The following is a 27179-nucleotide window of genomic DNA, read 5'->3' as shown; positions in this document are numbered from 1 at the left end:
CATTTCGTACAAGGATGATATTTTTTCGTATTTGCAGTGAGTTATTTCAAATACATTCTAAACTATTTGTCTTTTTCAACGAATTATTAAAACAAAAAAAATTGATCATTTTACAAATTATATAAAAAAAATCTTTTGAAAAATCATGATTATTTCACAAATTTTGTAAAATCATTTATTAGACTAAGTATTTTTTCAAATACTCCGGAAATATTAAAGATGCTTTAAAATTCCTGATTTTACTAATTCACTGAAATAAATAAACAAATGAAACTGAGCGTTACACTGTGCTCGTGCAGACAATTTTACATTTGACACTATCAACCAATTATTATTTGTGCAACATAATGTATATCAATTAATATGCCACAATCAAAATTATAGAACGTGCATATCATTACTATAAAATTTTTGTTTTGTTCTTCGTGTTCTTACTAAAAGATGCATATGAATCAGTATTAGCAGCCTTTAATTATCTTTAGACGTTTTACACTTTATCACTGGTTCAACCCATGCATTATGCGTTGGCAATTATGTAAGAGTTAAGTTAAAACTTAAAGACAGTTGGAAATTGCACTCATGTACAATAATTCAAGGAGAAATTAATACTGCTTCTCTCAGAGCGAAGGACACGTGTTCTTTTAATGAAGCAATTACATCTTTTTGGATATATATATATATATATATATATATATATAATAGATTGGTTATGAGTTAATCCTTAACTTAAGTAAATACATGTTAGGTAACGATAAAGTATAAAGCACAAAAGTGAAAATATAGTTGTAACTGTTCCTAGATATTAAGAAACTCAAGATGATAAACTGATAATAACAACAATTAACAAGAATGTGTCTATAATACATGTGTGACCCACTCGCACTCTCATTATATATGTTCAGTGGACCGTGAAATTAGGGTAAACACTCTTATTTGACATTAAAAGTAGAGAAATCATATCATAGGGAACATGTGTACTAAGTTTCAAGTTGATTGAACTTCAACTTAATCGAAAACTACCTTGACCAAACAGTTATCAAAGGTACCAGTAATATCATTTATTACGCCAGACGCGCGTTTCGTCTACATTAGACTCATCAGTGACGCTCAGATTAAAATAGCTATAAAGACAAACAAGTACAAAGTTGAAGATCATTGAGGGCCCAAAATTCAAAAAAGCTAAATTAATCATGCATGGGATAAGAAAAATCCTTAGTTTTTCGAAAAGTTTTATAAACAGAAAATTATAAAAATAACCATAAAATTGATATTCATGTCAACACCGAAGTGCTGAATACTGGGCTGGTGATACTCTCTGGGACGAAACGTCCACCAGCAGTGGCATCGACCCAGTGGTGTAAATAGTAAAACTTTACCCTGAAGCGGGACAAACGGACGACCGAACGGACGAACGATCGTACGAACGAACGGACCGACGAACTAATGAACGAACGGACACACAGATCGAAAAACACAAGGTCTTTAAATTGGTCAAAAAAAGTAATTGTATGCACTCGGAGTTTTCCTATATTGACGACTTGTTTCATATCATATGATATAGTGCAATGAACTAATCAACGTAATTCCAATTAGTATCATTTCGACATCGATAAACGAGTCGTCCTTTTATGTGTTTGTATTCTACATGTTGTATGTCATTTGTATCAGCAAATGGTTGTTTTGAATCTTTTTCGTCACCTTTACTGCCGGACGATTCAAAACTTGAATTCCATCTTTTCGCAGATACAATTATTATTTGCTCGTCATTTATGCCAGTGTCGTACTTTACAACATGTTCTCTCTGTTTTTCTCTATCAGTATTTGTTTTTTTATCCCACTTATTAGGTATCTCGGTCATACTTGTATCCATGTTTGTTGGTATTGGTGCAAATGTAACTTGCCGCCTACTAGAAATAAAAAGTTGGTTTATTGTCAAGTAGCTGTTCTGAAACCTATTTTGTTATATTGGTTCATTTTATAAACACAACAGATACCTACATTTTATCAAATTAGGTATTACCTTTTTTAAATGCAAGTGAAATCTGCCATGTAGCAAATACATAAAATTGCATTGACTAGCTTTACAGGTATTTGTATAATATGTATTTACCTTACGGAAGGGATACAGACTATGAAAAATATCAAGATGGGTTATTAATAACATAGATTAATAGATATATTGGCTTGAACACAGTTCAGTTGATAAGTGTTAATTTACAGACTTGGCTATAACCGAATCTAGTATCCATGATTTAGAAAAAAATCAGTCATTTATGCTTATTTGTTTAATATAAACGGAGCTTTTGTTTAGAAGAAAAATAAGATATATTACCAATGATAAGCACTGTCTTCACGGTTATCGGTTATCGTAATTTGAATTTTGTAGTTGATTTTATTTCTTTGAATTATACAATTAGTCATTTTCTTTGAAATAACAGATATTTTGCATATAGAACATTTATGTACTGTCCTTGCTTGCATTAAACCATGGAATAACAAGTGACATTCATATATCATGTGTCATCTCGTGACTTTACCAACAAGACTAAATACAAAAACAAAATCATTTATAAGGTATAACAGGCCAATACCGTTTATCTATATATATGTCCATTGTTAATCTACACCGTTTTGTTGTCTGGTAGACATTTGTCTCATTGTCAATTACACCATATCTTTTATTTTTTTATTTATTATCCATTAGGCGGAATTAAATACTATAAACGATTTTCAACATCTTGTCAGAGTTTTTGTTTGATTGATGCATCCCGATAAAAAATCAAAAGTCGAATAAATTTGTTATTTTTCTTCGAGACCTATGAATATGTAGAATGTAACTTATGTTTAAGGATGTACACCTCTGATGAGCCAAATATTTCTAGTATCAAACTTTTTTCTAAACCTGATTTTTTGGTTCATATGACCATGATGACTGTAGAAAAATAATAGGTGAAGAAAAATGATATGGTGGTGCGCTTCTTTTTTTTTGCTACGGTATTGAAGGTACCCAATTTTGATGATTTTCCCATTTTTCATCGATTTTTACCCATTTTTGGACTATTATCGTGAACAATTTAACATTTTTTTTAGACTCTCAATTAAGGTGAAATGGACCAATCTGAATACATTCAACTCAAAAAAAAAACTATAGATGTTAATATAACAAAGTTTTATCATATTTTGAAGCTTTTTCATATCAAAATTACCATGTTCTCAATTTTGTCAATTTGTAATTTTTCTCTGTTTAAAGAACAAAATGCATATCATTTCAACTTCCTTGTTATAGATGATTGAAAAAAAAATAATCTAAGAAACTTGAAAAAGTTATATGGGATGTTTATGTTTCTGGTAAAATCATTTTTGTACCCCTCATAAATTTTTTTCAAAATTTCAGCCAAAAAGATTGACTTGATTGGTCGTAAAATTTTTAAATTTCATTATTCCATATCTACTTATAGGAAATACACAATTCTTTCACAGAGTTGAGTTTGATTATGATAATTATCAAATTCATTGCTATTTTCTACTTATATCCACATGTTTTGGATATAATTCAAGAACGAGATTTTAATGAAACTGAATGAGACTCAAATGTCAGAAGAATACATCCTTACTATCAGTGTGTGCAATCAACATTGTAAAGCATGCATTAATTTTTAGTATTTTGCAATAACTTTCTTTATTTGTATATACATGTACATCATTACAATTAATTTCAAAGGAAACTAAGTTGAAGGTTGATTACAGCCTTCATTTTAATTTTTCATTAATTATCGATTTAGTTATCAAAATTTATCTTGATTAAAAATGATAAACAATAGATGATTTTTGGTTTTCCTTTATAGATTTCAAGTGAGTTCAGGATTTGTATTCAGCATTTTTCCGGTTATTAAGTTAATGACATTTGTGTCTTTTTTTAAGATCTCATATCAATAAAAAAAAAAACTCAAAAATATTTTCAACTGTCATACGTCACATCAAATAATAGGTCAGATGACACTACATCTTCAAGCACAAACGTACAAACATTTACTTTTTTACGTACCTTCCAAAGCTCCAACAAGGTCTACCTTGTATTTCTTCTCTCAATTCTCGAGTATCTAATTCAGTTTGCTCTAGTCCATATCGGTTAGCCTTTTCCTCCGGTAATTCTTTCTTAAAGACCAAACAGCCTATTGTTTATGCGCATCAACTAACGCAACTTGGTAGTGACATAAAAGCTCTATGACGTTGTTTCTAGCAATGAAAAAACGTCAAATTATAACGTCCTATTTCGCGTTTTTCACGAATTCCAACATGGTAAACGCTTAAAAATACGTCTCCCAAGAAAAGGGGAATTAAACGTTGCGCTGATATCTTGTGGAAATTTAATACAAATGGGCACAAAAGATACTACACTATATTTAACCTTCGTTCTAATAAAAATAATAAAATATGAATTTTGATCACGACTTTTTGCATCTCATTTATTTATTCACATGCGTATAGATTTTGTCTTATATTTGTGTCGATCTGCATTTCATTTGTTTTCATTCTTTCACTTGGGTAGATTTTGTCTTTCATTTGCGCCGATTGTGTACAGGTTACCGGGGTTATTAGAATGGTGAGAGTTATTTTTATGTCCAATTTATGTTTTCAGGTCTGTGCGTCCGTTTGTTCGTTAGTTCGTCCGTCCGTCCAGCTTCAGGTTAAAGTTTTTGGTCAAGGTAGTTTTTGATGAAGTTGAAGTCCTGTCAACTTAAAAACTTAGTACACATGTTCCGTATGATTTGATCCTTCTTTTTTTAATGTCTTTTTTTCAAAACTTTCAAAAATTGAGTATTCAGAAGGTCAATATAACAGATTTACATACCTATATATGAAGATGTCAATCTTAATTACAAAGCTTGAATAAACATTTATACAAACAAAGCAAGGAAGTCAACCAAAGTTTTACCCTACATGCATTAGGAAATTAGATGTAAGGCAAAACATATTAATCAAATTAATACTCAGCGAATATGAATTAAAATCAAAATGTTCGGTGTTTAAAACTTAATTGTTGTAAATTTAACTTATGACAAAAACAATTGCTCCAAGAATAATATCCAACATAAAATCTCTCCCTTTGATTTAGCTACGACTATGACCGGAAAGATTGAAAACATTTCGATTTTCAATGCCGGTAACAACCTTGTCTTTTTTTTAATTTCCAAAATTAGCAATTTAGATTTATAATTTTTTATCCTGTTGGAGAAATCTTACTTTGTAGTTTTCAACAGAAAAATTATTTCTAAATTAATTTTTGAATTAAAAACTTTTTGTATTTTATATTTACTGTCTCGTTTATTCAAAACACGTGAGGTAGTAATAACAGGGATTGTATTTTATGATAGATGTATAAAGTTTTATAATCAAAAACCGTTTAATTCATATATTACACCTATAATTTCAATTTCCTTATATCTAATAAGAGTGACGAAAGATAAATATTCAGAAATAATGAATTCACAAAATAGATGGAATAATTTCTTTACGTTCATCTTAGTCAGGAAAATATAATGCTATAGAGATGTCCGTGTATGTCCGTCTGTCAACAGTAGCAAATGAGTTCGTTACGGCAAACTTCTGAAATTGACGCGAAAAAAAACCCACACACATCTGGTCTGTTATAGTCAAATACTCTTAGTTAGCCAGTGCAATCTTTTATTTCTTTTTTTTTTATTTTCAATAATTATTGTTAATGAGGAGCAGAGGACAAAAACAGACTTTCCTAACAAAAGCGGCGTGACAGGTTATTTCAAACAATTTTCAATTCCGACGGATGGTGCATGTTTCTGAAGGTTAATATTGTGCGGCAACAACATCATAAGATCTAATACTGACACATGCATTTAATCTCTTGTATTACCGGATAATAAAGTAGGTGGATATAGTTGTTATTCTTGGACATTTAAATGTGGGTTTAAAACGTCCAATTTGCGATTTTTTTCAAACAGTACGCCAGCAAGCAAAGTTTTGTACTATGACGTCAGAAGCAATGTTCTGAAGAAAGACTCTTTTCTTCAAAACGAACGAGAAAAAAACACGAAAATTACTCATAACTTTTTTGAAAGGTCGGTGACATACAATTTTTTTTGCTTTATTTTGAAGAGTGCACATGGCACTTTCCTTCTTGAAATTATTATGAAGAAATCACTGGTAGATATTTTTTAATACTGGAAACGTTTTTCATTTTTACGTTTTATTTTTGGCGGGAATGAAATAAATCATATTTTTAAAGATCAAAACAATATGAGTCTTAAACTCTTGAACCTGTATTTTATAAATACAAATCTACTGTTTAACATGAAACAAGAATTATGCTTGTAGGTTTGATATAACGTATTTTTTTGAGAGTTAATATAACAAGCAAATATTATGTTAATATTCGTGAAAACACGAAACTGAGGTTGCTATAGCGACAAAAGTAAGTCGGTGACCCCCAATTCTTTTCATCATATTTTGTTCCTCAAATCATGAAATACCTTAACACAAAATTTTAAGGAAAAATCACTGGTAGAAATGAATAGGCTGTTTGGTCTTTAAGTGATTGCATCGCTTTTTTGTTTTCATTTAGGCTTCTGAAATTTACAAGATCATAAGTATTGACCTTAAATGTCAGTCTTTCTTAAAATTCTTAAGTTGCTATATACATTCATTTACATTTGAATATCACTAAACTGGAAACTTAATTTCTTCAGGATATTATGTAGCTGAATAAAACATACGACCTAATAAAACAATTCTTTCACGACTGGTTTTGAGTTGATATCTAACATTTATATACCTATATGGAGTTATTTTCTTTCAGAACGACAGGTCATTCTTTTTCAGAATCAACCCGGACGATATTACGTTTCAATGATATATGCCCCAAGGCATAAAATAATGACCTGTGTGAGGTCATTATTTTCCTTGATAAACATGCAATCTATGATTTACTTCAAAACTTTATTCGTCTAATAGTTTTTTGTTGCCGATTTGGAAATTTATTTTGTAAAGTTCAATCGATGAAAGGTGTAAAAGAAGCCGTCATTGTAGTCCCGTATTTTACTTTTAGAAACAAATAACGTGAAGTTTTGTTAATTTATCGCCACAATAAAGAAACATTATCATATATGTCAGATGAATTTCAATGTAGACTTTCATAAAATAAATCCAGATTTAACAATATTCGTGTGTAAGATTTTGAAAATCTTATTGAGTCAAATTGAAAATGTTGACTGATTTTTGGTTGCTTGCTTAACGTCCAGTGGCAAATATGTTCAGAACGATACACACTGAATAGGAAATCATACTGTGACCTACATGTATTTATATTCGTCTTCGTGTCAGTTCTTAACTTTTTAAAATTTACGTATACCTTTTACTCTATCAAATGATAAACTAATAAGATAATCTTATATTCTGTTGAATAACATAAACATAACTCACGAAAGGGTCAGGTGCGGAGGGTATATAATTATATTCAGCTTACTTTTTAATAAAATGTATTGCTATTTAAAAGACAATCTCATTCGATTCAAATAAAATTGTTAAAAAAATAACCACTTTTCCGCGATAGAAATAACATAACAAATAGAAAAAAAAACATACCCCTCCCCCTTTCCATAAGCTACATTTGTATGTGGTACAATAAATTATTTACAATTACAATGTGTCTTGTATTTGTCATACACCGTTATCGGATGGTAACAATACATTTGTGTCTTACTTCATGCAGTTACAGTAATATTTTTATTGTGTATGGATAATAATTTTTAAAAGGTTTATATCTAAATTATTTAGTGAGTTTTATTTCGTGATCTAAATGAGCCGCAGGGCGTATTTAAAACCTGAACGCATTAGAAAGGAATATCCAACTTTAGTGTTGTCGGTAAAATAGGATACTAAATTTTACAAAACTTTATAAAATTAATATTTTTTGACGGTATATAAGTCAGATAATGCATATTTTAAGGTTTTTCTTGTCGTAAAACACACCTCGGGGTGTCAGGATTGTTCAAAGAAAGACCTCCCTCCGGTCGGTCTTTCATTTGATCAATCCTGACACCCCTCGGGGTGTTCTTCGACAAGAAAAACCTTAAAATATGCATTGTCTATAACATGTAATAAAAGTTTAGAAACAAAAAAGCATCAAAAAAGAGGAAAAATTAACTGGTTTATTAGTCGGTGTTAGAAAAACCCAAAATCAGACTGATGTCTTTTACGATTTCGAACGTTTTATTATGTTGGTTTTTTTCGGGTTGTTTTTCGTTAACAAAAGATCTGCAATGACGTTTCATTCTAGATAACATTCTGCCAGATTAACATTAAAAAAACAATGAAGATTGCAATCACGCATTCAACTTACTTTGCTGGGTATATGATTTCACATTTTTTATTTTATTTAAAACCACTGCCTATGTTTGATTTATATACATATTGGCTATTCAGGCAAAGTGTAAGAAATAATTGATGCAAGCTATACTTTATTGTAGTTCTAACATTGGTAGGCATTTTATTCGTGATTCTTTTTGCCCGAGCGTTTTTGAGGGCTAAAATTACACAAATATAATTCCTGCCTATGTTAAAACTACAATGATGTATAGCTTGCATCAATTATTTCGATTCTGATTAGGCAATTAACGTATGCCTATGCCCGATGTGCATAAGTGCAAAGGGTTTGTGTAGGCCATCCAATTAACATCCCTGTTTTTTGTAAACAAGCAAACGACTGGCAATGTGATTTTTCAGAAAGAGGAGTTTTTAACAGCCAGCATGAACGGTTGTCGTATCTAGTTCAAATATGTCAATTTCGAATGGCAACAATTTACAGTAATAAAAAATGAATAAGTAACAACATGTGCATCATTTAAGAGTTTGGAAGAGTTTTAAGTTAGTGAAAAATATTAAATGCCAAATTTGATAAAATTCATTATTCTGCAGTAGTCATTATACGCATGTGCAAACACATGTTATTGAATTTAGAGCATGGTTTAATTCACAAAGCGAAAGAAGCACGTCATATTAGGATATAACTGTAAATATATCTTGATAGTCCAGTCAAACTTAGTTTGAACCTCCAACTAATTGCAGCAGAAATTGTTTTAGTTCCAATCTATAACATTATGCCCTAAATATACAAAGAAAAAAGATCCATCAAATCTAACTTGAGTAGAACTCAAAATCAGCATTTTAAATTTCTAATGAAAATTAAAATAGGAAAGGAAGATAACTCCGCACAAATTAGTCTTTTTTGTCAGTGTTTGGTTGGTTTTCTAAAAATGCATGTACAAGATGTTATTTTCATGGGGTTATATGTTCCTATTTGACAATATCATATAATCTCCTGCTCATGAAATCTTCTGCTCATGAAATGAAGAAAAAAACGAAGTGTAATAGCTATTTTTTTTTCTTTTTTTGCATATTTTTTATTCAAGAAATTTCAAATTTATGGCTTTATGACCATTTGGAAAAAATGATGTGAATATTTGGTATTGTTTACATCCGTACATTATATTTTTTCAGCATCTTCTTTGTTTAAAGAAACTTTCAAACCACAAAAAGAAGAATATATGCTTAATTAGTTTTATTCAAATTGTGATTCTTTATGATTCTTTTATGATTCTTTTATGAATTTATGATATGATTACATGCTGAAAAATCTATAAATTGTAAACTTATGAATTATTAAATCTAGGTTGTCGGCTTGACAAAAGATATGAAAACACCTTTAGAGTTGTTTGTTATACTTTTAAGACAGCTAAAACATTGAATATCAATACACTATGTTGAATAGAAGCGATAAAGTTATAATGTTGTATCAATTTTTATTGATATTTCTGCCTTTTTTGCAGTGTTATTTCCCAAATCAATGCAAATATACATAGGAATTTGAATATCGTGATTTTTCAGTTTGCCTCAAGTAAGATTTTATGGGACTTTTTTTGTGTATATTTTGGGTATTATGCTCGAGATTAAACTTTAGAATCTTCGGTTGCAATTACATCAAGGTGAGGGTCAAATTTATGCTAGATTGACTGGACTATGATACATGCAAATTTTTACAGTTTAAGAAATGTGCGAACTTTCCAAACTACATTATACCTAATGTTGTTTTCCTATACAACATACTCCAGACATATAACTTATTATCCCTTTTCTTTGATAATTTTATTATTCAAAACAATGGGTTTAATCCTCATTGAAAAGTAACCACTCCTACACTGAAGCAAATTAATATCGCAGTCATTAAATCTCTGTGGGCATGTCCTTATATGAACTAAATAGTAAAACTTTACCCTGAAGCGGGACGAACGGACGACCGAACGGACAAACGAACGTACGAACGAACGGACCGACGAACTGATGAACGAACGGACGCACAGATCGAAAAACATAAGGCCCATAAATTGGTCCGAAAAAGTAATCACATGCTCTTGGAGTTTTCAAAAATTGACTTGTTTCATATCATATGATATAGTGCAATGAACTAATTAATGTAATAATAATTAGTATCAATTCGATGTCAATAAAAGAGTCGTCCTTTTATGTCTTTGTATTCAAAATCATGTATATGAGCGTTTGGTTGTTTTGAATCTTTTTCCTCAACTTTAATTACTGCCGGACGATTCAAAACTTGAATTCCATCTTTTCGCAGATACAATTCTTGCTTGCTTGTCATCTATGCCAGTGTCGTACTTTACAATCGAGCTAGAGATAAAGGATACTACAGATGCAGTTAAGTCGGCCTCATATCTTGACTTACATCTAGAAATTGACAATGAGGGTCGGTTGAAAACAAAACTTTACGACAAAAGAGATGATTTCAGCTTTCCAATTGTGAACTTTCCATTTCTAAGTAGCAACATTCCAGCAGCACCTGCATACGGGGTATATATCTCCCAACTGATACGATATTCCCGTGCTTGCATTTCCTATCATGATTTTCTTGATAGAGGGTTGCTGCTCACAAGGAAGCTATTAAACCAAGAGTTCCAAATGGTGAAGTTGAAATCATCCCTTCGTAAATTTTACGGACGCCATCACGAGTTGGTTGACCGTTATGGAATAACCGTTTCACAAATGATATCGGATATGTTTCTTACGTCGTAACTACAATCCCCTTCCCTTTCATGAATGTGACCTACCGAATTAGACTATTTACCGGATTTGTTATCACATAAGCAACACGACGGGTGACACATATGGAGAAGGATCTGCTTACCCTTACGGAGTACATGAGATCACCCCTAGTTTTTTGGTGGGGTTCGTGTTGTTTATTCTTTAGTTTTCTATGTTGTGTCGTGTGTGCTCTTGTTTGTTTGTCCTTTGGCCAAGGCGTTGTTTTAGATTTATGAGTTTGACTGTCCCTTTGGTATCTTTCGTCCCTCTTTTACAACATTTTCTCTGTTTTTCTCTATCAATATTTGTTTTTTTTATCCCACTTATTAGGTATATCGGTCATACTTGTATCCATGTTTGTTGGTATTGGTGCAAATGTAACTTGCCGCCTATTAGAAATAAAAAGTTGGTTTATTGTCAAGTAGCTGTTCTGAAACCTATTTTGTTATATTGGTTCATTTTATAAACACAACAGATATCTACATTTTATCAAATTAGGTATTACCTTTTTTAAATGCAAGTGACATCTGCCATGTACAAAAAATTGTAGCAAAAAAAAAATTGCATTGACTAGCTTTACAGGTATTTGTATAATATGTATTTAACTTACGGAAGGGGTACAGACTATGAAAAGATCAAGATGGGTTATTAATAACATAGATTAATAGATATATTGGCTTGAACACAGTTCAGTTGATAAGTGTTAATATACAGACTTGACTATAATCGAATCTAGTATCCATGATTTAGAAAAAAATCAGGCAATTATGCTTATTTGTTTACTATAAACGGAGCTTTTGTTTAGAAGAAAAATAAGATTTTTACCAATGAGGACTGTCTTCACGGTTATCGTAATTTGAACTTTTATTTTGAAGCTGGTTTTATTTCTTTGAATTATACAATTAGTCATTTTCTCTGAAACAACGGATATTTTGCATCTAGAACATTTATGTACTATCCTTGCTTGCATTAAACCATGGTATAACAAGTGACATTCATATATCATGTGTTATCTCGACTTAACCAACAAGACTAGATACAAAAACCAAATCGATTATAAGGTATAACTGGCCAATATCGTTTATCTGGATATATGTCCATTGTTAATCTACACCGTTTTGTTGTCTGGTAGACATTTGACTTATTGTCAATTACACCATGATATCTTTTATTTTTTTATTTATTATCCATTAGTCGGAATTAAATACATATTTTCAACATCTTGTCAGAGTTATTGTTTGATTGATTCTTCCCGATAAAAAAATCAAAAGTCCAATAAATTTGTTATTTTTCTTCGAGACCTATGAATATGTAGAATGTAACTTATGTTTAAGTATGTACACCTCTGAGGAGCCAAAAATTTCTAGTATTTAACTTTTTTCTTAACCTGATTTTTTGGTTTATTTGACTGTAGAAAAATGTCAAATTTACCATGTTGTCAATTTTGTCAATTTGTAATTTTCTCTGTTTAAAGAACAAAATGCATATCAATTCAACTTCCTTGTTATAGATGATTGAAAAATATACATATCTAAGAAACTTGAAAAGAAAAAGTTATATGAGATGTTTATGTTTCTAGTAAAATCATTTTTGTACCCCTCACCCATTTTTCTCAAAATTTCAGCCAAAAAGAATGACTTGATTGGTCGAAAAAAATTTAAATTTAATTATCCAACATCTACTTATTGGAAATACACAATTCTTTCACAGAGTTGAGTTTGATTATGATAATTATCAAATTCATTGCTATTTTACACGTCTATCACATGTTTTGGAAATAATTCCAGAACGAGATTTCAATGAAACTGAATGAGACTCAAATGTCAAAAGAATACATCCTTACTATCAGTGTGTTCCTATCAACATTGTGAAGCATGCATTATTTTTTAGTATTTTGCAATAATTATCTTTTTTTTTTGTATATACATGTACATCATTGCAATTAATTTCAAAGGAAACCAAGTTGAAGGTTGATTACAGCTTTTAATTTAATTTTTCATTAATTATCGATTTAGTCATCAAAATTTATCTTGATTAAAAATGATAAACAATAGATGATTATTGGTTTTCTTTTATAGATTTCAAGTGAGTTCAGGATTTGTATTCAGCATTTTTTCCGGTTATTAAGCTAATGACATTTTTCTTTTTTTAAGATCTCATAACAATAAAAAAAAAACAAAAAAATATTTTTAACTGTCATACGTTACATCAAATAATAGGTCAGATGACACTACATCTTCAAGCACAAACGTACAAACATTTACTTTTTTACGTACCTTCCAAAGCTCCAACAAGGTCTACCTTGTATTTCTTCTCTCAATTCTCGAGTATCTAATTCAGTTTGCTCTAGTCCATATCGGTTAGCCTTTTCCTCCGGTAATTCTTTCTTAAGTGATTGCATCGCTTTTTTGTTTTCATTTAGGCTTCTGAAATTTACAAGATCATAAGTATTGACCTTTAATATCAGTCTTTTTTTAAATTCTAAAGTTGCGTTAAATATTCATTTACATTTGAATATCACTAAACTGGAAACTTAATTTCTTCAGAATATTATGTAGCTGAATGAAATATACGACCCAATAAAACAATTCTATCACGACTGGTTTTGAGTTGATATTTAACGTATGTAATAAAAGTTTAGAAACAAAAAGCATCCAAAAAGGGGAAAAATTAACTGGTTTATTAGTCGGTGTTAGAAAAACCCAAAATCAGACTGATGTCTTTTACGATTTCGAACGTTTTATTATGTTGGTTTTTTTTCGGGTTGTTTTTCGTTAACAAAAGATCTGCAATGACGTTTCATTTTAGATAACATTCTGCAAGATTAACATTAAAAAAACAACGAAGATTGCAATCACGCATTCAACTTACTTTGCTGGGTATATGACTTCACATTTTTTAAAATTTTTTAAAACCACTGTCTATGTTTGATATATATACATATTGGCTATTCAGGCAAAGTGTAAGAAATAATTGATGCAAGCTATACTTAATTGTAGTTTTAACATTGGTAGGCATTTTATTCGTGATTATTTTTGCCCGAGCGTTTTTGAGGGCTAAAATTACACAAATGTAATGCCTCCCCATGTTAAAACTACAATAATGTATAGCTTGTATCAATTATTTCGATTCTGATTATGACAATTAACGTAATGTCTATGCCCGATGTGCATAAGTGCAAAGGGTTTGTGTAGGCTCTCCAATGAACATCCCTTTTTTTGTAAACAAGGAAACGACTGGCAATGTGATTTTTCAAAAAGAGGATGTTTGAACAGCCAGCATGAACGGTTGTCGTATCTAGTTCAAATATGTCAATTTCGAATGGCAACAATTTACAGTAATAAAAAATGAATAAGTAACAACATGTGCATCATTTAAGAGTTTGGAAGAGTTTAAAGTTAATGAAAATTATTAAATGCATGCCAAATTTGATAATGCAGTAGTCATTATACGCATGTGCAAACAAATTTTATTGGATATAGAGCATGGTTTTATTCATAAAGCGAAAGAAGCACGTCATATTAGGATATAACTTTAAATATATCTTGAAAGTCCAGTCAAACTAAACTTGAACCTCAAACTAATTGCAGCAGAAAATGTTTTAGTTCCAATTTTTAACATTATGCCCCAAATATACACACAAAAAAAAGATCCATAAAATCTAACTTGAGGAGAACTCAAAATAAGCATTTTAAATTTCTAATGAAAATTAAAATAGGAAAGGAAGATAACTCCGCACAAATTAGTCTTTTTTGTCAGTGTTTGGTTGGTTTTCTAAAAATTCATGTACAAGATGATATTTTCATGGGGTTATATGTTCCTATTTGACAATATCATATAATCTTCTGCTCATGAAATGAAGAAAAAACGAAGTGTAGTAGGTATTTATTTCTTTTTTTGCATATTTTTCATTCAAGAAATTTCAAATTTATGGCTTTATGACCATTTGGAAAAAATAATGTGAATATTTGGTATTGTTTGCATCCCTACATTATATTTTTGCAGCATCTTCCTTGTTTGAAGAAACTTTCAAACCACAAAAAGAAGAATAATTTTTTATATGCTTAATTAGTTTTATTCAAATTGTGATTCTTTACCTCGACATGCTGAACTTATGAATTATGAAATCTAGGTTGTCAGCTTGATAAGAGATTTGAAAACACCTTTAGAGTTGTTTGTTATACTATTAAGACAGCTTAAACATTATATATCAATACACTATGTTAAATAGAAGCGATAAAGTTGTAATTGTATCAATTTTTATTGATATTTCCCATATCAATGCAAATCTACATAGGAATTTTAATATCGTGATTTTTTAGTTTGCCTCAAGTAAGATTTTATAGGACCTTTTTGTGTATATTTTGGGTATTATGCTCGAATTTAAACTTAAGAATCTTCGGTTGCAATTACGTCAAGGTGAGGGTCAAATTTATGCTAGATTGACTGGAATATGATACATGCAAATGTTTACAGTTTAAAAAATGTGCGAACTTCCCAAACTACATTATACCTAATGTTGTTTTCCGATACAACATACACCAGACCCATAATTTATTATCCCTTTTCTTTAATAATTTTATAATTCAAAACAATGGGTTAAATCCTCATTGAAGAGTAACCACTCCTACACTGACGCAAATTAATATCGCAGTCATTAAATCTTTGTGAGCATGTCCTTATATGAACTTACTATTCCATGTTCAATATTGCGAGAGTCTTTTTGGTATAAAGAGATATGAAAGAAGATCATATATATTGGAATGAAGTCATATATTTGGTTTTTAATCGTCATTGACAATATATTTATTACAGATAAAGGAAGATGTGGTGTGAGTGCCAATGAGACAACTCTCCATACAAATAACAATTTATAAAAATAAACCATACAGCTCCATATTTCTCCTCTGCAATCTGTAGATCTCCATTTCTAGGTCTTTTGATTTAGATTGCTGTTTCAACACTTCCTTTGTTAGCTCAGTGATTTCATTCTGTTTCTCAAAACGGTATCTATAAGTAAATTCTGAAGATGTAATGATAATCGTAAATCAGGAGCACTATGTAATTTTTTCATAACGAACTCTACTTACAATTGAAATTGCACTTATATGATGTAGCTGAATATGATATACAACTCAAAAATCCTTGGTCATTAACGATAGGCTTTTTAATATATGTTCAATTTATGAAAAACAAGGTTATCTTATGGAGCACCAATTAACAGAAAATGTCCCTTAATATAAGTAGAAGTTTGAAACACATTAATCAGACTGATATCATTTTACGTTTTCAAAATGAAATAATAACTTAAGCTAATTGTACGTGTATAAAAACAAAATTATATACAGTCATTGGACAACAGTCAATATCCAGTCAAAAAATGTCCTATCATTTCAACTAAAATCAATATTTTTCAAAATAATTACCAAGTTACTGTATGAGCGATTTCATCAAATAGATACCAGAAAATGTACAAATGTCTGAAGTTTTATTGTTTATTTGGTTATTATATTATTCATGCTCATTTTTTTTTCTAACGAGATGAACACAAAGAACAATATTTCTTGAAAGTTTGCAATTATTCTAACCAAATTAAAATCGTCAAAATTTGCATTTGTATTTAACCCGTCAGATGATGAAAATGAAACACACGAAAATTATGGCCAAATAAACAATAAAACTTCAGACATTTCTACATCTTTTTGTATCTATATTATAAAATTCGCTCATACTGTTACCCGATAATATTGTTTTGAAAAATATCGGTTTTAGTTGAAATAATAGGACATTTTTGAGTGAGAACTCATTTTTGTCCCATGACTGTAGTTCTTCGGCTTTACGAATGAAGTCGCGTGAACAATTATTGATTATTTACCGCGTTGGACATGAGAACGTGACATTGCTGTACTTACAATTGACGTTATTGCCTAAAACATTCGTGTCCTGTCACAGGTTGTTTCAATTTACGTATGATGATGCTTTCGTAATGCTAGCAAAAGACATAACTTTGTTTTTGATGTGGGTTTTTTTTATTGAAAAAAGTTTTTCTTTATAATTATTTGTACATTGAAATTCATTTATTGGAAATCAAATATATAATGGGTGCAAGGTAGAACAAGGAATTGAAAGAATATCTTAGATATTGGAATGACGTCATATAATTGTGTTTTTTTTCTAAATAGACAACACATTAATTTATATTACTGCTCTTTATTCCGTTGCTCTTCGTCCAGCTTCGTATGTAATCTGTCCTTCTCCCATTCTAGGTCTTTTGATTTAGATTTCTGTTTCAGCACTTCCTTTGTTAGTTCGGTGATTTCATTCTGTTTCTCAAAACGGTATCTATAAGTAAATTCTGAAGATGTAATGATAATCGTAAATCAGGAGCACTATGTAATTTATTTTATAACGAACTCTACTTACAATTGAAATTGCACTTATATGATGTAGCTGAATAGGATATACAACTCAAAAATCCTTGGTCATTAACGATAGGCTTTTTAATATATGTTCAATTTATGAAAATCAAGGTTATCTTAAAGGGGCACTAGCTGTCAAATACATGTTCATCTATTTGACTCAAATTATCATATTTTATTTATAACAATGCAAAAATAAAATTTCCAAACTATCAAAAGTATAAAATAAACAATTTACACGCTATGGTCTCAATAAGATTGAGCTTCGTTTCGTGTGAATTTTAGCAATGACGCCATCTAATTAAATTTCGAGATGACCTTCTATGACCATATAAGCGATGTAGACATACACATAGATATAAATAGATTAAGCAACTCGTGCAGTTGGATTTTATAGGTCTACTAAATTTTGTATTATAGATTAAAAATTTATGTTTATCGTCGTTTTTTCCTAAATAAGAATGATTTTTTGTGGATCGAATCAGTCATTAAAATTATTTACCTCTGTTTCACTTTCAATGTTGACATTCTTTTCCTTTAAATAACCTAAACGGACAATGCATGCGTTATTCTATCTCTTTCTACGGGGTTCAATTGGAGTTCACATTAATACAGGTTTAATGAGGTCGAATTATTCACTTGCAAGTGAATAAGTCATTATTTATTTTTATTAGCTTAATTTGAAAAAAATGAACCATTTTAGCTGCTTAAAGTGAATTATTATTTCATTATTTCACTTTCATTAATGATTGAACAAAACAAATTATACTTTAGATTTTTTATATATCTCGTAGCTAGTGCCCCTTTAAAGAGCACCAATTAACGGGAAATGTCCCTTAATATAAGTAGAAGTTTGAAACACATTAATCAGACTGATATCATTTTACGTTTTCAAAATGAAATAATAACTTAAGCTTATTGTACGTATATAAAAACTAAATTATATACAGTCATTGGACAAAAGTGAGTTCCCAGTCAAAACATGTGCTATCATTTCAACTAAAATCAATATTTTCCCAAAAAAATACCAAGTAACTGTATGAGCGATTTTTATCAAATAGATACCAGAAGATGTAAAAATGTCTGAAGTTTTATTGTTTATTTGGTTATTACATTATTCATGCTCATTTTAATTTTCTGACGAGATGAACACAAAGAAAAATATTACTTGAAAAGTTTGCTATTATTCTAACCAAATTAAAATCGTCAAAATTTGCATTTGTGTTTAACCCGTCAGATGATGAAAACGAAACACACGAAAATTATGACCAAATAAAAAATAAAACTTCAGACATTTCTACATCTTTTTGTATTTATATTATAAAAAACGCTCATACTGTTACCCGATAATATTGTTTTGAAAAATATTGATTTTAGTTGAAATAATAGGACATTTTTTGAGTGAGAGCTCATTTTTGTCCCATGACTGTAGTTCTTCGGCTTTACGATGTTTTTGATGTGTTTCTTTTTATTGAAAAAAAAGCTTCTCTGTATAATTATTTTTATTTCTTATGCAGCAAACATCCTGTAATCTGATTGGTTAATAACCCCGGTATAAATAACACCCAACCCTTGTTCACTCCGGGATAAATAAAATTTTGCTAAAAAAAAAATATAATGTCAAAAATAAAAAAAAAGATAAATTTGAGGACAATAATAATAATAAAATTTTTTTTTTTTACCCGAATATTTAAAAGAACACAACTTTTTTTCTGAATTTTCCCCAGAATAAAGAAAAAAAGTATAAATTTGACAACGGGCAGCAACATCGAAGTTAAAAAAAAATGTTACACTGGAAACTTTTCATTACCAATTTTCAATTTTACATCCTCGTTTAAAAATGAGTAAAGGAATTTTTCCTAAGAAATAAATTCGTTATCTTGGTGTAATCAGGGGTGTACGGAATTTTATACCGTTGTTGAAAATTCATACACCCATTCAACAACGGTGTAAAATTCTGTACACCCCTGATTACACCAAGATAACTAATAGTACATTGAAATTCATTTTATTTAAAAATCGAATGTATATATAGTGGGTGCGAGGTAGAACAAGGAATTGAAAGAAGATCTTAAATATTGGAATGACGTCATATAATTGTGTTTTTTTTCTTCTCTAAATAGACAACAAATTAATATATATTACTGCTCTATATTGCGTTGATATTCATCCAACTTCGTTTGTATTCTGTACTTCTCCCATTCTAGGTCTATTGATTTAGATTTCTGTTTCAACACTTCCTTTGTTAGCTCAGTGATTTCATTCTGCTTCTCAATAAGGTAACTGAAAGTAAATTCTGAAGATGTAATGCTAATCGTAAATCAGGAGCACTGTGTTATTGAAATTGTACGTATATAATGTAGCTGAATTATATTCAAAACTCAATAAAACTCGATTCATGTACCATGTTTACGATTTGATTTTCAGTAGATGTTCAATTTATAAAATACCAGGTTAGCTTAGCTCACCAATAAACGGAAAATGGATTTAATTTTTTTTTTTGTAGGTATTTGAAACCCATTACCCAGAGTGATATCGTTTTACATGTCATGTTCTATATTGAAATGAATATTCTTACGCATGAATTAACTTCTACTCTCAAAAATTCTATTGAAGATCTAGACCGATTGTTTTCTGGTATTTCAAATTCAAAGATGGAGGAAGACACGCTATATACCTTAATGAATGCAGTCGCTTGCAAATTATTGGTTATTACCGCGGATGGACTTGAGAACGTGACATTGCTGCACTGATACGTGACGTTATTGCTTAAAACATTCGTGTCCATTTAATGATTTTTTGAATAATAAAGTCAGTAGGATTGAATGGAAAATGTACAAAGAGCTGATTAAACATGTACAAGTTGTCTACTCAGGGATAGTTATAACTTTAAACATTTCTTGACATTTCTAATTGACATGTTATGTATCCAAAGTCTGCTGCCTAGAACTGTAGATACCAATGGGTAAATCAATAATTGAAGGGTTAATACTTCTGCGTCGAACCAAATTAATATTGCAGACAATTAGCTCTGAAGTATGCGTTCACTATGAGAAAGTTAATTACAGTTTATATCAGTCTTTCGTTTTCCTTCAGTTGTAACAATGTTTAACGCTTTCTTTGATATTCGATTTTTTTTATGTCCAGATGCGGAACAGATAGTTAAATTTTCCTAACAAGGATGTTTTAAATGCTGGTATAGGAGGTAAATGGGTTTTTACTATTTTTCACTTATTGAAAATGTTTTTACGTAAAGAAGATTAGTGAAAAATACTGACAAAAAAAAACGGTTACTGGTTAACGACCAGTAAAATAGACAATTGATAAAAGATGGCAATTATATTTAATATTAATTTATTTTTATTCTTTGTTGGATTATATTTCATTTGTATGTAGTAGTTTGTGGTTCCATAAGTTACTTTTTAAAGTTAATCAAGTCTTACCCAATAGTAAATTTCACTAAATCAGGTAAATTGAAAAAATCTCCATGTTGAAATTCATCTAATGTTTTTGGTTGTATCATCTGTGGTATTTCTTCTAAGTTGTCTAAGTCTTTTTGTAGCAATTTGTTTGTGGACAGAAACATTACATCATTTTTTTTCCGAAGAATATGCACTAATTGTGTACATGTTTTAGTGTAACTATCTCGAAGACATTCAAGACGACCCACAAATTCAAGGATTGGTTCCATTTCTAACTGACAAAAATCGCTCGCTTTTGTTCTTATTTCATCTACGATTTGCTGGAGTTTGGGTGATCTCGTAGAGACCACTCCAATATAATCTTCATAGTCTGATTGCAACTTCTGTAATTTAGTAGTTCTGATTTCTTTCAACATGTTGGAAGTTATCTTTGCTTTCGATTTAAGTTCTTCTATGGTTTTCCGTGTATTTTTACGGGAAATGTCGGTAATCTTCATAATTGTATCTGTGTGTCCATAATGAGTCAATATGTTACATTCGATGCAGATCAAACAATCACAGTCCATGCAAAATGAAATGAATTCCATTCCATGCGTCGTGCAAACCGGTTTCTGGTTGAAAATACCACAACTTTCATTTTGTGAATCTATTACAAAATGTCCAATATTTGACGCAGATACATCATGATCCAAACAGCACTGAACGCATAGTATTTTTTCACAATCGTAACAGAACAAAGAGCCAATTCGTTTCATACAAACAAAACATTTATCATAGGACAATTGTGCTTCCGACATTTTGTTTGATCAGGAAGGTAAAAGTTACATACAGAATTTATAAAGGTAGATATGTAACATGTTGAATAAACTTTACGCTACGCACAACGATTTGATTACTTTTTATTATTTACATAAATATACGCTATAAAGTTTATCGATCCAATACGCATCAGTTCAGTGATTAAAAATATTGAAAAGTATTTCATGTATTTACAAAACATAAATATATTTTAGTTGACGATTAAATTAAAAAAAAATGTCAAACACCCGTGGTAATAGAGAAAATAAATAATGTGCGTTAGTAATGAATGTATTGCAAATGTAAAATAGTGCAAATTAATTTGTGCTTTCGTGAAAAGAATTTTTTGGTACTAATTAATATGGACACAATCTATTTGAAAATGTTACATTATATTTATTATCAGATAATTCATGTTAGTATTTTATGTTTAAATGTAATATCATTATTTATTTCTATTATAATCTTAAATAAATCCTAATTCTATCTTATTTTTGAGATATAGTTTTTCAAATGTGACGTCATTTTTGTGCTTTTTCAGAAATTCAAATGTGACGTAATGTTTGTGCCTTTTCACCACTTCGTATGTGACGTCATTATTATGACTTTTTGCGTTGAGGCCTGGACTAAGTCAGGTGGGTCTATTTTCTGTGTTGGTCTTTGTATTATGTATTCGGGTTTTGTTTTCTGTAATTAGTTAAGACTTCAGTTTTATCATGTATATCTTTGATATTCATTTGTAAAATTTACTGTTTTTAATAGCATAAATTGTTCTAAATAATAAGGATGTTCTTATCACAAGCAGTAAACCCTAGCCGTATTTGGCACAACCTTTTTTAACTTTTGATCCTCAGTGCTGTACAACATTGTACTTTTTTTGACTTTCGAATTTTATATCTGGGCGTCACTGGTAAGTTTTGTGTGGACGAGGCGCGTTTTTTGCGTATTGAATTTTAAAACCTGATACCTTTTGTTATCTATTAATCATGTGTTTCTTTGCATAATACGTTCTTCTATTTATTTGTATTGTAGTCCTGTAATATTATGTTGTCATTTTAATGTTATATTTAACATTGCCATTTAAGTGCGAGGTTTGGCATGCCACAAAACCAAGTTCAACCCAACATTTTTTCCTTTAAAAATGTCCTGTACCAGTCAGGAATATGGCCATTGTTATATTATAGTTCGTTTTTGTGTTACATTATAACGTTGTGTTTCTGTTGTGTCGTTTGTTTTGTCTTATTTTTGAGTGTGAATTCACATTATAAGACGTGTCATGGTACTTATCTATCCCAAATTCATGTATTTGGTTTTGATGTTATATTTGTTATTCTCATAGGATTTTGTCTAATGCTTAGTCCGTTTCTGTGTGTGTTACATTTTATTGTTGTGTCGTTGTTCTCCTCTTATATTTAATGCGTTTCCCTCAGTTTTAGTTTGTTACCCAGATTTTGTTTTTGTCCATGGATTTATGAGTTTTGAACAGCGGTATACTACTGTTGCCTTTATTTATTTGAAACTTTAATTTGCAATAAAAACTAGTATAATTGTTATACGAATAATGTTTAATCAAATTTTGAAGTTGATTATCGTTAAATATACATTTTTTGTAGCTCTGGTATTATTCAGCTATCCACGAGATTTCTGCAATTCCAATATATTTATAACTTAAAATACTATTGAGAATTAGAGATATCTTGATATTATATCAGGTTATTTATTTCGAAAACATTCAAATAATTATAAAAAAGGCGCCGAGAAGAACCAAAAAAAGGAAGCTCTCGAATCTAATGGTAAAATCAAAAGCTCAAAAACATCAAATGAATGAATAACAACTGTCAAATTCATCACTTGGTACCGGTATTTTCTTATGTAGAAATGGAGGATTAAACCTGGTTGTATAGCTTATTAAGCCTCTCACTTGTAAGAAAGTCGATTCCGTTATACTAACCAGGATATGTGAACAAATCTAACAGATATGAAATGTAAATATATTAAAAAATATAAGGGAACATCAATCAACATTGTATTATAATCATATCACTTTTAAAAAAAAACAAATATGTTAAGACAGAAACACAAAAGGCATATACAAACAGTGCAACAAAAAAACTTACCAAAGCACGATGACGGGATGTTTGATTACCGAGCCACGTCAAATAGCCTTTACAAGAAACGAACCATTGGTGTGTTTATCATAAATACTTAAAACTATATTACGAAAGTTGATATTAATCAATAGTTTGTGTTAAATGAAAAAACACGACTCGATGACATATTCAGTTTGACTTCATGTGTCTCGTACCGATGTACAACTTTTACATTGGAATGTAATAAAATGTGGCAAAAAGATAGAAATTCGGGTGAACCGTGAGAGTGTTTTGTACATTATGGCAAATTCCTATTAGTCAGTTGTCATGTACGAAATGTACAATGTCTCAAATTTGAAAATCTTCATTGACATAACGAATAACCAATAGAAATGTCGTAACTTTGTCATATTGCTGGTTATGCCAATCAAATAAAGTAACTTTTCGCATCACTTTTTAGTATCACACTTCGTTCATGCTACATATAATTCTATAATTTATTTTCGTTCATATCCATAGAAATTTAAACATCCTGAAGTTTCCAAGTACAACCTGCGGCGAAGTCAAATGGTGAACAGGGTACTGAAGGGTGTTAAGATATTCATATCTATGTATATGACTAAAGATATCGAATTTATCTCCGGTCTAAGGCCGAATCTGGCTCATTTTAGAGAAATACAACCACAGACTGTAACGTGAAACCAACGTGTATTTATTTCATTTTTTAAAACGTTCTATCGAAATTAATGAATTCAACATATTTTTAACGTTGTGAAGGGTACTATCTTTTTAGAACCCTACAATAAAATTGAGAATGGAAATGGGGAATGTGTCAAAGAGACAACAACCGGACCAAATAAAAAAAAAACAACAGAGGGTCACCAACAGGTCTTCAATGTAGCGATAAATTCCCGCACCCGGAGGCGTCCTTGAGCTGGCCCCTAAAAAAATATATACTAGTCCAGTGATAATGAACGCCATACTAATTTCCAAATTGTACACAAGAAACTAAATTTAAAATAATACAAGACTAACAAAGGCCAGAGGCTCCTGACTTGGGACAGGCGCAAAAATGCGGCGGGGTTAAACATGTTTGTGAGATCTCAACCCTCCCCCTATACCTCTAACCAATGTAGAAAAGTAAACGCATAACAATACGCACATTAAAATTCAGTTCAAGAGAAGTCCGAGTCTGATGTCAGAAGATGTAACCAAAGAAAATAAACAAAATGACAATAATACATAAATAACAACAGACTACTAGCAGTTAACTGACATGCCAGCTCCAGACTTCAATTAAACTGACTGAAAGATTATGATTTCATCATATGAACATCAGACACAATCCTTCCCGTTAGGGGTTTAGTATCATACCATCATAACATATATGAGAAGAACATAACCCGTGTCATACCAACAACTGTTTTTAGAATAAATGTGTTTAGTTCCGATGCAAAGACCTTATCAGTGACTCAATATTAACGCCTAAATATGCAATCTTTAATGACTTGACAACAGTATCGTAATTATATCCCTTCTTAATACGTCTATTCAAAGGTTTTGTAAGTTTCTGAGGTGAAGACTGACACATTTGTGCTTTATAAAGAATATTTCCATAAAAAATTGGATGTGAAATACCTGAACGTATTAGAAGTCTGCATGTTGAGCTATATTTACGAATGATGTCTTTATACCGATAATAAAATTTAGTAAATGTTTTGACTAGTTTGTGATATCGAAAACCCTGGTGTAATAATTTTTCAGTAATACATAAATTTCTCTCGTTAAAATCTAAAACATTGTTACATACACGAGCGAATCGTATAAGTTGAGATATATAAACACCGTAAGATGGTGACTAGGGAACGTCACCATCTAAAAACGGATAATTAACGATAGGAAATGAAAAATCATCTCTTTTATCATAAATTTTAGTGTTCAGCTTTCCATTAGTGATATAGATATTAAGATCGAGAAAAGGGCAGTGGTCATTGTTAGTATTAGCTTTATTTAAAGTAAGTTCAACGGGATAAATTTCATTAATATACATACTGAAGTCGTCATTATTGAGAGCCAAAATATCATCCAAATATCTAAAAGTATTATTAAATTTGTTTATCAGATGTTCTTTTGATGGGTCTTTGCTTATTTTTGTAATAAATTGTAACTCATAACAATACAAAAACAGGTCCGCAATAAGTGGTGCACAGTTAGTCCCCATTGGAATACCGATAATCTGACGATATACGGAATCCCCAAAACGAACAAAAATGTTATCTAGTAAAAATTCAAGGGCATATATAGTATCAAAGCATGTCCAATTAACATAGTTCTTTTTGTTTATTGCTACTAAAAAATGACCTAAAAGAGTTTGAACATATATATTCACATTCTGATTTTTTGAATGCCCATTTAATTAGGTGTGTGAATTTTTTCTTAATAAGAATGTGAGGCAATGTGGTATACCGGGTAGGAAAATCAAAACTTTGGACAGATTCAAAATCACCAATATAAGCATGCAATTTATCAAGTACTTCCAACGAGTTCTTGACACTCCAAAAGTAATTTATTCCACTATTTTCGAAGGCCTTATTTGAACAATTTATTGTCAGGTTTTTAATTGTACCAAGTGTGTTGGTAAGAAGAATAGACAATTTAGTAGTTGAACAATGGCTTGAAGACGAAATAAATCTATATTTGTAAGGGGTTTTGTGTAGCTTCGGAAGCCAATACATAGTTGGGACTTTCATTGTATTTGGCTCTGCTTGTAAAGCGGTGGCTAAAAGTTTATGTTTGTTACAGATTTCGTTTTCTGAAAATGGAGTCAGTTGGAATCTTGGTGAATTGGTGATTTCCTTTTTCAGAACCTCAATGTAAAATTTACGTCAAACAATAATAATATTATTAGCAGCTTTATCGGCCGGGACAAAAACAAATTCCTTGGCTAGTTCTTTTAGTTTATGTTTGATACGAGAAATAGGTTTATTGTGGTTATTGTTGATAGTAAAATGTTCTTTAAAATGTTGAATACGTATATCAACTATCTTCATTACTGAATTAAAAAAAGAGTCCAAAGATTTTTTGTCAGCTTTTTCCCGTTTTATCCATTTCATACAGTAAGTATGGAGTGAGTCGTGGGTGATATTACGACACTCATTCCAATTAATAATTGACGGGGGACGCTACATGGAGTCAAATATAAGACGTTTTCAATCCAATGATAGGGGAACTGGAGAAGTGATGAGCAAAGCTCAGGGCCAGTTGAGATAGAAATGATGAAAAAAATCAATAGGATTCATTCTGGTTTTGATAATTCGAAGTCA

The 27179-nt window shown here is 30.4% G+C and overlaps 1 protein-coding gene across 1 annotated transcript; it reads right to left on the bottom strand.

Moving 5' to 3' along the window:
* Window positions 1-1570: 1570 nt before the first annotated feature.
* Window positions 1571-21465, bottom strand: LOC139483347 (putative leucine-rich repeat-containing protein DDB_G0290503). The gene is made up of 6 exons (XM_071267371.1): window positions 20990-21465; window positions 19692-19829; window positions 17332-17469; window positions 16018-16137; window positions 13404-13553; window positions 1571-1907 (listed from the first exon to the last, which is right to left on the bottom strand). Exons 1-6 carry the CDS (start codon window positions 21463-21465, stop codon window positions 1571-1573), a joined length of 1359 nt encoding a protein of 452 aa, XP_071123472.1.
* Window positions 21466-27179: the final 5714 nt, after the last annotated feature.

Source organism: Mytilus edulis, chromosome 7, assembly GCF_963676685.1.
Source record: "Mytilus edulis chromosome 7, xbMytEdul2.2, whole genome shotgun sequence".
Lineage (NCBI taxonomy): Eukaryota > Metazoa > Mollusca > Bivalvia > Mytilida > Mytilidae > Mytilus > Mytilus edulis.
Note: the sequence above shows the minus strand (reverse complement) of the source record. Positions and strands in the feature narration are given on the sequence as shown.